A 13,665-nucleotide genomic window follows, 5' to 3' on the forward strand; every position below is an offset into this window, starting at 1 on the left:
TAGAGTTGGTTCCCTTTGCACAGCCCCCATTTGGTATATACTGACATTTAAAAAAAACAAATAAAAGTTCTGGGAAAAATAATTATTAATCCAAGGGACAACCAACCTGGACCCTATATCTGTCATCTGAGGCCCCTTTCTGTGCAGAGGTTGGTGACACAAGTATGTGCCTTCTCAATGGTGGCTCCCCATTTATGGAATGCTTTCCCCAAAGAGGCACTCTTGGCACCATCATTATGTTTTTGACACCAGGCAAAAAAAGCTTTTTTAATCACCTTTGCCAACACGAGAACAGACTTTCTCAGTGGTGGTAATGAAGCAGGGGGGGGGGAGAGAGTCAGATGGGAAGCATAATAATAATTTTTTAAAATAATTATTATTAATGAAATAAAGTGTTACTGCGCATTCCTACATGGAAGCCCTAAAAGTATGTAAAATGAAAAAAATCTAATCAATCTAACCATTAAATGAACCCACAACTTTGTCTTACCCAATGTTCATCGTCTGTGTTTGAGTTTGGAAGGTCTGGCACTTGTCAAAACGTAAAGGGAACAGTGGTTTCTAAACTCATGCAACACTCCTGTGGACAAGTGTGATAAGCTTTGACAAATGCTTCTGAATGAAACTCGCACCACCAACCAGCTGAAGGAGAGCAAGAATGGAGTAACTAGGATCAAGGTGCATTTATGTTAGGTGGCTCAGAATTGTACCTAAAATAGATTTCTGAAGGTGGGTTCTGCCTCTGTTAAGGATCTAACTACCTTCAGGATTACAAAGACTTCCCAAACCCCAGTCCGAATTAAGTGACTGGTGAAGCAGGAAGCTGCTGCTTGAATCATCTGGAATTATTCTTCCACCATAGGATTTTCAGACCGATACACTAATTTCTTCTCCTACTTTGCAGTTACAAGGGCCAAAGACTAATTTTTAAGAGTCATTAACTTTAATGCAAATAAAGAACTGGCGGAAAGAAGCCTTACCTTCTCAGTCAACTTCAGATCCCTCTCTGAGCCTATGTCCATTTTATTACTACCATGCTACACAGTATCCACTAGAGAAAAGTAGTTGTAAGTAAAAGGTACTAAATATGAATATTTAATGAAGATAGAGTAGCTTACAGCAGCACATGGTTTAAGTCACAGTAACCAAACTAAACAGATGCACTTTAACAGATCATCTAACTTACAATTAAGGTCAAGGGTACAGAGTACAATGTACATATTAAATAAGATTATAGCCATGTGTGGCAGCTAGTTTCTTCTCATAAGCCTCACCTGATTTTCATACAGCTTGTGAAAGATAATAAATCCATGCAATGTTTTAGAAGACTAATACCCTTAAAGCTTATGTGCCAGGTTTTGGAGAGTGAAGTTAATAAGGTTGGTATCAAGTTCTCAGTGCACCTTTATTTTTAGGTTTGAATGTGAATATCGATCACTGCACTACTGAAAATTCAAAGCACCACGTGACATTAGTATGAGGTTCACACAAGCCAGTTTTCTAAGGCTAAACCATGTACTCCATTTCCACACCAACATATACCCATTTACCAAATAATACCTTCAGTGAAATTTTCTTTAGCATTCTACTTTAGCTTTACTCTTCTAGTTCCAATACAAGAACAGTTCCAGGTTATTTTCCAAATCGTTGTCCCTTCAGAAGATACTTTCTATATTCTTATTTGTAATCCCTCCTATTCAAAAACCAAGTGGATTTCAACAAAGGTGATACAAAACACATTGCGTTCTTTCCAATTTGAATGGCCTATTAAAAAACCCCCAAAGAAAACTGTTGCAGCCAAGTTATTTTTCACTTATTTTCATTTCTTTAACTGGAAGAAAAGCTTGACAAGAAGAAGCAAGGATAAAAGAACAGAAGTTTCGTGATCAGGTCTTGCTTAGTGATTATCAGATGGAAGCAGCCAAGCTTGTAAGATTCAATTCTTGTGTGACAAAAGCAGCTATAAAGCAGTTCAATATTTTAGGCATGTCAAACTTCTATTAGAAGAAACAAGTGTAGAAGCAAATCACAACATTCCAACTAGATGTTTAGACCTTATGTGTTTAGAGACCTATACTTGCCAGAAAGTTTCTCCCAAAATATGTGAACTTCAGAGCAAGCAAAAAAAATGGACATAATCGTGAGCAGTCAATAATGAAATTTGTTTCTTTTTCACCAGCTGTTACTCACTTCACAATCACTGACAAGACTAATGTACATATTTCTGCACCTGCACTTGTAAAAGCAGATAAAATATTTAATATGTAATTTACAATTTATTTTTACCAGCATGGAGTACAGAATGAATATATCAAAGTAGTCAGACAGTTATAGGTTCACACCAACCCTGCAAAAATAGTATTCAGTATCTGCTAATTAAAAAGAAATCAATTTGCAATTTTGAAGTGATAACAGTTCAATCTACCACAAAATACAAAGGGCTGCAAAAAATGTCTCATTCCAATAGTGTATATAAGTTATTAAATAATGATCTCATTTAAAATATAAATGAAGCCATAAGTCTTTCCCACATGCAATATTATTCATTATTGAAGAACTATGTAAAAAGGCCATTGGTTTGCTTTGTTAACCATTGTAGAAAATGCCAATTCTCTGGTCACATACTCCACTAGTTTAGCACTTAATGGTACTGAATTGTTAGAAATGATTTTGAATACTGTTAATTCCGATTCTCCACTGATAAAGAATGAGACTTTGAATACGGCAGTCTTCACTAAGGGGCAAGATACACAGTCTTATACAATTATCCAGATGAGCAGCAGCCTCCACTGGTCTGAGCTGCTGGTTCATCATCAATTATCTGTACTCCCCGCCTTGTAGTTCCTGACTGACTGGAACCATTGCCTCGTGCTCTCTCATCGACTTGCGCTGTTTCTATCATTCCTAGAATTGAAGGATATTGCATTAGGTTAGATTAGTCACTCATAAAAGCAATTTAAGTCACACTGGTTCAGTTTAGCATATTCATAATGTTTTACAGAAGTAGCAGCAGCAGCGAGAGACTTCTGACAGATTTGCAAGCTAGCCATCCTAATATATTTATAAATGGAAGGCTAATGTTAAATGCCCAGTACGTTCTTAGGCCAAGATAAAGGGTTGGATTCAGATTAACTCATGCTTAGAGAAGGTCCACTGAAAAGAATGGGACAACTTAATCATGACTATTTACTACAAAAGCGTAACAAATTCTAAATCCATAAGGTTCAGCAGCTAGGCTGCTGGAGGTTGTACAAGTTCAGATGCATTAATAGCTCACAAGTCTACCTACAAATTTATTTAATTAAAAATGCATTTTGTTACCCTGAGATAGTTAATGGGACTGGTAGATTACTATTTTACTGGAGATCACTAGCCATAGATAATTCAACACCAGCAGTCCCACCTGTCAGTGAGTATAGCAACAACTTTTCAGTATTGTTGGTTGTACAAAAAATCCTCAGGCTTTGACTTGGGTGTCCATTGGGCATTACTTACAATACAATACCAGAGGAAAATTTCACCATCCAACTGGGACACAGTAACTCAAATATGAATGTTCTATGATGTAGAATGTAGTGTTGTAGCCCAGGGCAATTTTACCCAAGAAGTTGCCAACCTCCACTTTTGAAAAACTTGACTATCCAGCACAATTAAAAAAAAAAATCCTGGGCCAAGGGGTGACAACACAACTTAAGTCTCAATATTTTAACATAGATGTAGTTTTCATTGAAATACAAGAATCCAGCTAAGTAGGGATCCTTTACCTTTAAGGAACTCAGATGTATAGATTAAGCAGTACAACCGTATCAGCAGGTGTTATTTAAGAGAAATATGGCCAATTCAATGTAGTAAGAGTTTAACATGCAATAAAATCCTACAATGTGCAGAGCAGAAGTATTCAAAACTGCATAGTGACTAACATTCATGTAGCGAAAGGGTAGGGAATCTTTTCTGGCCAGATCCTTATTTCCACATTCCTGGAGACCAAATTGGACAAGTGTGCAAGGTCGTCCACCTATTAAACACCCAGTGTCACAGTGGCATCAGATGCTGCTGCACTTCGAAGCCCTGACTATCAGGACTTTATTGTGCAACATGGGATTCTTTGAAAGCCCTTTTCCAAAAAGCCCCATGGTGCTCTATAGATTTCCAAAAGTGAGAGATTTAAACAGCCATGTATGACTGTTTGCAAAAGGGCTTTTAAATAGCCTTGCACTGCACTCTGCAGTCCCAACAGTCAGGACTTCAAAACGGAACATCTGACACCAGCAGAAGAACAAGCACACCCAGAGAAAATGAGCAGGATTTAATCTCCACTTGTCAGTTGATGAGCAGAGATTAAATCCTACTATTTTTGCTGTGTACACCAGTTCCCAGTAGGGGAGCCAACATGCACAGTCAATGCAAAATCAAACCCAGCCCTGATCTGCCCATCAGCCTACCTCCCCTCCCCTCAGAATGATAGCTTATTGGCAGACAGGCAGGTTTGACCCAGTGGTGGGCCAAGCTTAGCCTGTGTGCTAGAGGCTCCTCACCCCTGATGTAGAGCAAAACATCCATCTGGACAGAAATGCTGTTCCAGCTGCATCCAAATAGATTAAATGTTTACGAAACACAAGTTATACCAGGTAGCCCTTTTTAATACTGGTTGCACTTGGGCTGCAATTAAAATTTCCCAATTTCATAGCAGTAACATAACAAGCAACTCAACACAAAATAACCTACTTTTACACAGGTCAAGAAAGAGTTCTTCTATGCCTTTGTTCTGTTTGGCTGATGTGTGATAGTGTTTTGCTCCCACCGATTCTGCATACCTGGAAATAAGGAAAGCCTTTAGCTCCGAACTAAAAAACAGTAGCAATCTTCAAACATCATTCTACATTTTAAGAGAATGTTGTAGTTAAGTATAAAACTTAGATTTCCTTCAGCATCCAGCATAGAGGAAATAGATGAAATATATGCACACTAGTAGCCTTGCAGGACACATTCAGGAGAAGAAAAGACGAAAGAGTAAACCCTACACAAATCCAACAGGGAGTCCCTTAAGACGGTTGGACGGCATCTTGTATGCCTCATTCCAGTAACTCCTGCAATCAAGCTGGTGCCAAATATATTGCTTGGCTTTCCTTTGGATCACATCAGCAAGAGGGGGGCAGAGTGTCTTGTCATCTGGGCACCCTAGGACCTCCATACATACTACCCAGGCTTACGCTCCAGAGGTGTCCCTTCAGAGCTGCTATTGCAGCAAAAACAACATGGGAGGCAGCAGTTACAAGTTACTGGTCTCTGCAACCACAGCGGGTGCTGTGATTCTCTGGCAGCTTGACCTCACCCCTAGAGACGCAGTCCATTGTCTCTCGAGACAGAAAATGCCAACATGGTAGTAATTTGGGAGCCAATGTGATGTAATGCTCAGACTGATGGACTAACAGCTGGAAGGTTGCAGTTCAAATCCCCCCTAAGCCATAAAACTTACTGGGTGGACTTTGGGCCAGTCACTGTCCCTCAGCCTAACCTACCTCAACAGGCTGCTGTTGAGGATAAAATGAGGAGAGGGAGAAGAAGAAGAGGAGGAGGAGTTTGGATTTGATATCCCGCTTTATCACTACCTGAAGGAGTCTCAAAGCAGCTAACATTCTCCTTTCCCTTCCTCCCCCACAACAAACACTCTGTGAGGTGAGTGAGGCTGAGAGACTTCAGAGGAGTGTGACTAGCCCAAGGTCACCCAGCAGCTACATGTGGAGGAGCGGAGACGTGAACCCGGTTCACCAGATTACAAATCTACCGCTCTTAACCACTACACCACACTGGCTCTCTCCTTGTACACCACCTTGGAAGAATGGTGGGATATAAATGCACTAAGTAAGTAGGTGCTATGTTTGAAGTTGCAGTTAATTAATTAATATAGAGGCTATTTGTTAAACTGTCTTTCCACCAGATGGTTCTCAAAGTGACTTAACAGTAAGCTACAAAGGCTGGAACCCAACCAGCCCATGCAAAGGGACTTTCCTTTCAAGCCTCCTCCCCGATCAGTTTTAGACCCACCCCCAATCATATAAAGCAGATTTTGGAAGGTATGCAGGACACTGCAGGCAGAATAAAGTAAGGGGGGGGGGGGGAGTCCCACTGCATGAGCCAAAGCCCCATTCCATTGTGTAGTCACCACTAGCTTCAACCTAAAGAAAAATACATATAGCAAAATGCAAAAATCAGGTAAAAACACATTAATAAAACCGATTAAGAACTAAAAAGCAGTTGAACAAATCATAGCATGTGGCTACACAAGCCAGCTTGTGCAGGCCCATGACCACTCTAAAAAATGGTTTTGCCTTTTGGCAGAAAATCAGAAAAGGGGCTAGATAGACCTCTGTTGGAAAGGAAATCCAGAACCTGGAGCAGTCACACATGGGCAAGGGCTGAACTGCCAGAAGCTTAGCAAAGAAAAGGAGTGCAAGGAGCAATTAGAAAGATACAGGGCACCCTTATGTATTATGAAGGGAGAGAGTAGTCTCAAGAACTAGGAATCCTTATGGTCAGTATCATTTGCTGAGAAATTAACATGTCAGGTCAGAGAGGCAAAGGGCAAAACAATTCCTGTTTGTTTTTATAACATATGGCAAATGTTTACTGAATACATAAATTGTCCATACTGTGGCAAGAATCCACCCAACACTCACAGGAAAATGTGGTGTGATCTTTTAAAGTAATCCATGCTTTGTCATGCTTTATTACATAGCATGACAAAGTTTGTAATTTTATTGGGACAAGTTGCTTGTTGTTTGCTATTGTAACTATTGTTACTCAAAATGTATCTTCTGTACCATGAAAAGTAAATAAGAACCTTATTAAAAAAATTAAAAAGAACTAGAGCACTTCATCCCATGTTTCTATAAAGGAATATAAGCCAGCACTTCTCTCCCATGCCTGGGCACAGAAAACCAATGGGCTGTTGCGTTACTGTTAAACATTCACCAAAGCCAAGCCCAAAATAATTTACAGGGCAATCCTAACCATTTCTACTAACCATTTCTACTGAGAAGTCAGCCCTATTGGTCCTGACAAGTATTAACTGCTTTCAATTTTAAACTGAGGATTGTTATTTGATTTGTCTAGTTTTAACTTTAATTTTAATTTTAATTTATTTGAATTAATTTTGGGATGCATTTTAATTGATTGATTGTTTTTATGCATATTGTATTATTTATATGACGTTAGCTGCTCTGATCCTGACTCCGGCTGGGGTACAAATAAATTTATTATTATTATTATTATTATTATTATTATTATTAAATTCAATGGGGTTCATTCTCAGGTACTTGCAGTTTGGATTGCAGCAATCTGTTGAAAAAATTGATGATTCACCACAACCAGCAACATAATTTTAAAAATATATCATGGAATCCAGAAATTTAAATCTGAGAAAAACAGGAGTCACACCAAATGTAGTGCAGCTGGGAAAAGAATGATAATATCTTCAAGTGCTATTAAAATTGAGACTTCAACTTACGTTTCTGCTTCTTGAATAGAGACATGTCTTTCCTTGTCCAAATCTATTTTGTTACCTGTCAGGAATTCAAAGTTTCTTAGTGTCCAAAAAATGAGAAAGCACATCTGCTCAATATTTTCAATATTTCTAGCCTCTTTTTTCCATTTCCAAGCCCATGAGATATTAGCGTCTTTGCTGCTACATCCACCCAATTGTTAGCCAGTTAACAACCTTTAGCTCAACAACCTCACACCATCCAAGATTGTTTATGAGATTGCTATGCAGTGGGAGTGGACAGAAAGATTTCAAGACCTTTCTGCAGCCCTTTACACTGCCGCTAAAAAAAGCAAAAAGCACATTCCTCCACTCTGTAGAGGCAAGAACTTTTCAAGATGCGCTCACTTTTGCAATTCCACAGGAAACTGTGGTTAATGAAACAGTGGTTGGCAGTTTTAAGGAGATACTGAAGTTTTTTACATGAAATGTCAGTATCACCTGTAGTATAATCCAACTTTTGGAAATCCTTCACCAATCTAAACATTTGCAATACTAAGTAAATTGTATCATGTTCCCAAAGAGGTTTTGCATTGTTTTCTTGGACACGGGTATCTAGGAAACAATTCCCTATCAGGATTACAAAATGTTTAGAAATGTGTCATCTTTTGCTCAAGGAAGCTTTTCACATTATTGCTACCACCATTTAACCTTCTGCTTTACTATCACTTCACTTTTAAGGTGCACAAATATAGTTTCTTTTTACTGTGCAATAGTAAACACAACTGTGTACCCTTATGAAGCTGTAGAGAAGCCGTTTGATAAGTGTTGCACAATAATTTAAAATACAATTAGCACTTAAACTGAACAAGATCCCCTAGTCATAAAGTAAGGTGTGGAAAACCAAAAGCTTACCAACTATGCATAGACAAATTTCATTTCCCAACATTTTTCTTAATTCTTTGACCCAGTTTTTTACCTGCAAGAATGACAAGAAATTTCTATTATTTCACTTCAGGATTATAGTAAGCACTAGGACAGAAAAGAATCTAGCATAAATCTATCTAACATTAAAATACAAGCAGGTAGAAATTCCCATCTCGCCTGGTTTCCTACATTGAAAGCAATCCTATCCCTGTCTACTCAGCAGGTATGTAAGTGTATAGGACTGCAGCTCAAAGAGATTTTAGGTAAGTTGCACAACCATTACATGAAATTTTCCATAGCAAAAATAAAATAAAATATGATTACAGTATTAGTTTCAAGAAAATCTGGTCAACATGGAAGCTTTTGAGTTTACTTCTTCAATGGAAAGGGTATAGTTACCTTCTGGAAAGAGTCTTCATCTGTTATATCATACACTAAAATAGCTCCATTAGAGTCTCTGTAGTAAATAGGACCCAGTGCATGAAATCTTTCTTGCCCTGCTGTATCCTGCATGAAGCAAATACATTTATGTTAGTTCTTTTTTAAGCTAGTAAAATTAAAGTCAGTGCTATTTTGATACGCCTTGATATTTTGGTATGATAAACAGAGTTCTATCTTTAGACACACAAGAAATGTAATCAATAAACACATACCCATATTGCAAGGTTTACTCTTTTTCCTCCAATATTTAGCTTCTTTGTTAGAAAAGATGCCTACAATAAAGAACATAGGAACATTAAATACCTTATGCCAAAGTAAAACTGATTCATGATGTGTTGAAGAAATTCAGCAGAATTACAGTCATAAAAGTGCACTCAATGCATTATCTACAATGAGATAAAGACATCTATCTACTGCAAAAATAGAATATAGTGAACAAGAGGCATATGTTAAAGGCAAGGCAAACAATACCAGTTTTTGATATTGCTAAAAACTTACTTTTTTTTTCAGGCCTTTGCTTATATTTAATACCAGCATGCCAAGTTTGTCCTAACCTGATTGCTGCTTTGTTTGTTTATTATTCATTTTTAATGTTTCACTGTTAACAACCATAATATACTTTTATGGAAGTCAATATAAGTATTTAAAGAAGTAAACAGTTTTCTTACAAATAGTAAATTATGAAACTGTCATACCATGAAGACAGGTAACAGTAACAGCACAGAAAATCAGCTCAAATGGTAACACTTCTTTTAACATTTTGTATCAGAGTACAGCTATCCAAGAACAAAATGCAATCAGAAGCATCAATTTTAAGAGCTATACATGCATTTAAAAGCTTGGTTTCTCCACAATATACTTAGAAGCAACTCCAAAGACTGAACAAAATGTACTTGATAGATGCCCACAGTTCACAATTGACTCCATGGGCCTTTCCTAACTTGGGGCCTCAAGACATGTATGTGTTAGTTTCTGTTTGCCACTGAGGTATGCTGCTGGAGCTGTGATGGAAAAAAATGTTTCCCCATCTCAGTCTCTGCCTCCTCCCCATCTCCAAAAAGCTATTTTCTTCCATTTTTCCAGAAAGAAATTGGTGAGTGATATAATAATTTTTATACAGCTTTCAGCAGTTTGTATTTTTTTAAAAAAAGTTAATTACAGTTCCTCTCTATTGTAGACTGGTGGTACTTTTGCTTTATATATTTATATCCTGCTTTCTGGGTGGTCTTATATTTATTCAGACTATACCCTGGGCCTTAACTGTATAAAAGTTATTGTTTGGTGTGTAAAGTGCTGCGGAAGGTATTACTGTGGATCATGCTGCTTCTAGAGATAATATTACCTAAGCCCAAATATAAGTTTCCTTTTGTTGACCACACCATCACTCCTTTTCTTCAAATGGAAAAACCCAACAGCAGTATGTTGAGGCAGGTCTGTGCAGAACTTATCTGAGGCCAGGGCAGGAGTTCCCGGTCGACTGGGAGACACAGAGCGTTCTTGGCGTGACAGCGTAAGTTTGGCAGGGCCCTCTGGCCAGCTTAGCCCTTCAAGGCCCAGGGCAATTGTACCCTGTTCCCCCACCCCTCTGCCCAGGCCAGGCCTGCCTTGAAATAACTTGCCATTTCATCCTTGGTACAGTTGTACCTTGGTTCTTGAACAGAATGCATTCCAGGAGTCTGTTCGACTCCTGGAACTGTTCAAAAACCAAGGTGCAGCTTCCAATTGCCTGCAAGAACATCCTGCAGCCAATCGGAAGCCACACTGGACATTAGGCTTCCAAAAATCGTTCGAAAACCGGAACACTCACTTCTGGGCTTCAATCATTCAGGAGCTGATTTGTTCAGGAGCCAAGGTGTTTGAGATCCAAGGTACGACTGTATTGTATTTTTAAACTGAAGGTTATCAGGGCAGTGTACAAACATTCCAATAAAAAATCAACCAATCAACACTAAATCATTACTCAAAATTACAACAGAACATAGTTCCTGCAGTAGGCAAACCTGCCCTAAGCTCATTTATCCTGAAATGTCAGATGCAACAGCTATGTTTTTACAGGCATCAGAAGGAGGTCAACAAAAGATTGTTGTGCCTTTAGTAAAAGAAAGTTGGAAGTGAAGACAGTTCCACAACTTAGGTACCATAACTGCATCACCACAGAACAGACCACAGCCACTTATGGTAAAACCAACAACAGGGTCTTTCTTGCTCAGCTTACAACATGGGCCAACAGATGATTAAATACTCCAACACCAGGCATATTTACAATTAATTTTTCACTAAAACCATGATATTTACATTTAGTAACTATAGCACACAGTGCAGCTTTATATGCCAAATTATGCATAAACCATTTTAGGTTCTTAAATTGATGAAGTAAAAACAGTAAGAAAATAAATAGAGTGTCTCTTTCAATTTTCTATGTTCTCTCTACCTAGGTCTTCACTAGCAAACACAGCTGTTGAACGACAATAATTAATGTATGATTCCAAATTAAATCATATTAGGTCAAAGGAGAGTGCAAAAGATGTATTTCCCTAACCAGAGAAACCAAGCGATCCTGGGCACTCATCTCTCCCCTGCTCCTAGTATTAATCACAGAGTAATATGAGACTACGTGGTCACATAATACTGGATTGATGGATGTTCCCTTGCTTGGGAAATAGCACTGAATCATGACAGAGCTGCCTGTCCCTCTTCCCTCCCGCCCAGTCTTAACAACAGGAAACACAGAAGGTACATACCTGCAGGACTATGTTGGAAGGAGCGTTTAAGCAAATATAAATAGTTTTGTTTCCCTGCTACTCACAAGTAGCACACTACAAAGTTACAGTACTACCTTCAGATGTTGCTTTTAAAAGAAGGCGGCTACAAGTTAGTTCTAAGAAGTGAACTTCAAAAACCACCACTGTCAGTATGGTGGATCTTGTGATAACTCATGACTTCACAGTAATTTAATGACAGGTTTGATCTTGCATTAATTGTACTGTAATTAAGTTACCACAAACTAATGAGTCAATGTACAAGACGCAAAATGTTTAAATTCAAAGGAAGACAGAATTCTGGTGAACACTACACTTGGGACTATGATTCAGCAAGTTTCCCTGCCCCTGTTAAAACGAGTGATTTTTTAAGAATCAATAAACTTCTAATCAGATTTAAACCTTCTGAAACGGATGTGTGCATTTCAGAACAACAATTTCATTGACTTCCTTTTAACTATTTCATTTTCTGCTCTTATTTGCCCCAAATACTTTTAACAAGATAGTATGCCGGAACAGTTACTATATCTTTGGGTTGCTGGGTTGTTTTTTTTGTTGTTGTTTTTTGGGGGGTCCACAAAAGTTACTTTTGTTCAAAGAAACTGGAACAGCACATTATGAACCATGGATAACACATTTCACATGTTTGGTGTACTTATGATTTACAGACACTGTTCATGTGACATGTGAAATCCTTTCTATAAGTGATTCTGGAAGTGTATGGGGTACTCAGCCACCAAGTAGGCAGCCTTATTCAGTGTCCCTTGGCTACATATATTCTTTAAAAACCCACTGTAACCTATATGAAGACTAGATTTAAATAGGTTCAACTATGCATACAATGCTCCTAGATTTCACAACACACTGCTCTATATATAGTTAGTATATATAGAGCATGCAATGTGTTCATATTCCATGCCAGTTGTTTGCACCACAGAAACACATGCTCTTGTGGGGCACCTTAAAGACTAAGGGACGTATTGTGGCATAAGCTTTTATGAAGCAGAATCCACTTATCAAATATACTTCTGGTACCTGAAAAGAAAGAGGATTCCACAAGTGCCCATAAATCTGTCAAGCATCAAAGGTCCACACACACACAATAAAAAAAACTTTTATGCTTCCATGTGTTCTCACTCAAATTTCAGCATCACCAGAGATAACGCAAAATACCCTTCAGAGGAGAGAGGGCCACCCTGTGAATCAACACCGCCATAAATTGTTTACTAGGTATTTGGTACTATTTGGCTTTGAGCTAGATGTGGTAGGAAAAGGCTTGTTCTGCGACACTTTCACGCCCTAAAAGCACCACTCCTGACTTCGGACGAGAAGAGATTGGAGTCCCGTATAACCGAGAAGTGACAGCCTCGCCGAGGCGTACACACCCTTAGGACTCATCAAACCCAGCCTCGACCAGGCAGCCTGCGAGAACTCTGCCTGGAAAAGTGGAGCAGCAGCGTCACCGCATTCAGACGAGCGTGTCGGGGTCAAGCCCCCGAAGCGGCCTCTCGCCGCCGCCCCTCCTCCTGCTGCTGCTGCTGCTGCTGCCGGGCTACCTACCTGTAGGGTGGTGATGTGCTTGTCATTGAACTTGTTCTCGCAGTAGCGGAGGACCAGCGAGGTCTTCCCCACGCAGCCTTCGCCCAGCAGGACCACCTTGAAGGAAAAGCTTCTCCCGCCGCCGGCAGCGCCGCCTCCCGCGCCAGAGGTCGACGCCGCCATTCGCAGCGAAGTGGCCGCCGACGCCGCGGCCTCACATCCGCAGCCCCGCTCCTCTCCTAGCTGGGGGGGGGGGAGCGGCGAAGGGAAGGCAGGCCCCGCGCAGAAGGAGACGGGGACACCGGAGGAAAGAGACACCCACTTCCCTGTTACCGGAGGGGGGGGCCGCCTCAGCCTGACTCCCTCTAATGGCGTCCCCTTCTTCCTCCTACGTCACGCGACGTGCGGTCACGCGACGCGACGCTCGCCGTTGACGCCGCGGCCCTAAGAAGCCCCGCCCATTGTGGGCGGGGCGAAGCAGCCGGGGGCGGGGCCGGAGAAGAAATTCAAGGGGTTCTG

At 39.9% G+C, this 13,665-nt stretch overlaps 1 protein-coding gene across 1 annotated transcript; it reads right to left on the reverse strand.

Annotated features, from left to right (window-relative positions):
• Positions 1-1,072: 1,072 nt before the first annotated feature.
• RAB21 (RAB21, member RAS oncogene family) lies at positions 1,073-13,546 on the reverse strand. Its single transcript, XM_079993832.1, has 7 exons — positions 13,168-13,546; positions 9,061-9,120; positions 8,807-8,914; positions 8,396-8,459; positions 7,508-7,562; positions 4,726-4,814; positions 1,073-2,904 (listed from the first exon to the last, which is right to left on the reverse strand). Exons 1-7 carry the CDS (start codon positions 13,327-13,329, stop codon positions 2,765-2,767), a joined length of 678 nt encoding a protein of 225 aa, XP_079849958.1. The 5' UTR covers positions 13,330-13,546; the 3' UTR covers positions 1,073-2,764.
• Between the last annotated feature and the right edge of the window lie 119 nt (positions 13,547-13,665).

This window comes from Podarcis cretensis (assembly GCF_951804945.1).
Source record: "Podarcis cretensis genome assembly, chromosome: 10".
In the NCBI taxonomy this organism is placed as follows: domain Eukaryota; kingdom Metazoa; phylum Chordata; class Lepidosauria; order Squamata; family Lacertidae; genus Podarcis; species Podarcis cretensis.

What these genes read in the sequence shown, in the direction of transcription:
- RAB21 (XM_079993832.1), bottom strand. Translation starts at nt 13,329, where the DNA reads ATGGCGGCGTCGACCTCTGGCGCGGGAGGCGGCGCTGCCGGCGGCGGG. An exon ending in AGCACATCACCACCCTACAG is followed by an intron (nt 9,121 to 13,167) that starts GTAGGTAGCCCG and finishes TCTTTATTGTAG; the next exon opens with GCATCTTTTCTAACAAAGAA. An exon ending in GAGTAAACCTTGCAATATGG is followed by an intron (nt 8,915 to 9,060) that starts GTATGTGTTTAT and finishes TGCTTCATGCAG; the next exon opens with GATACAGCAGGGCAAGAAAG.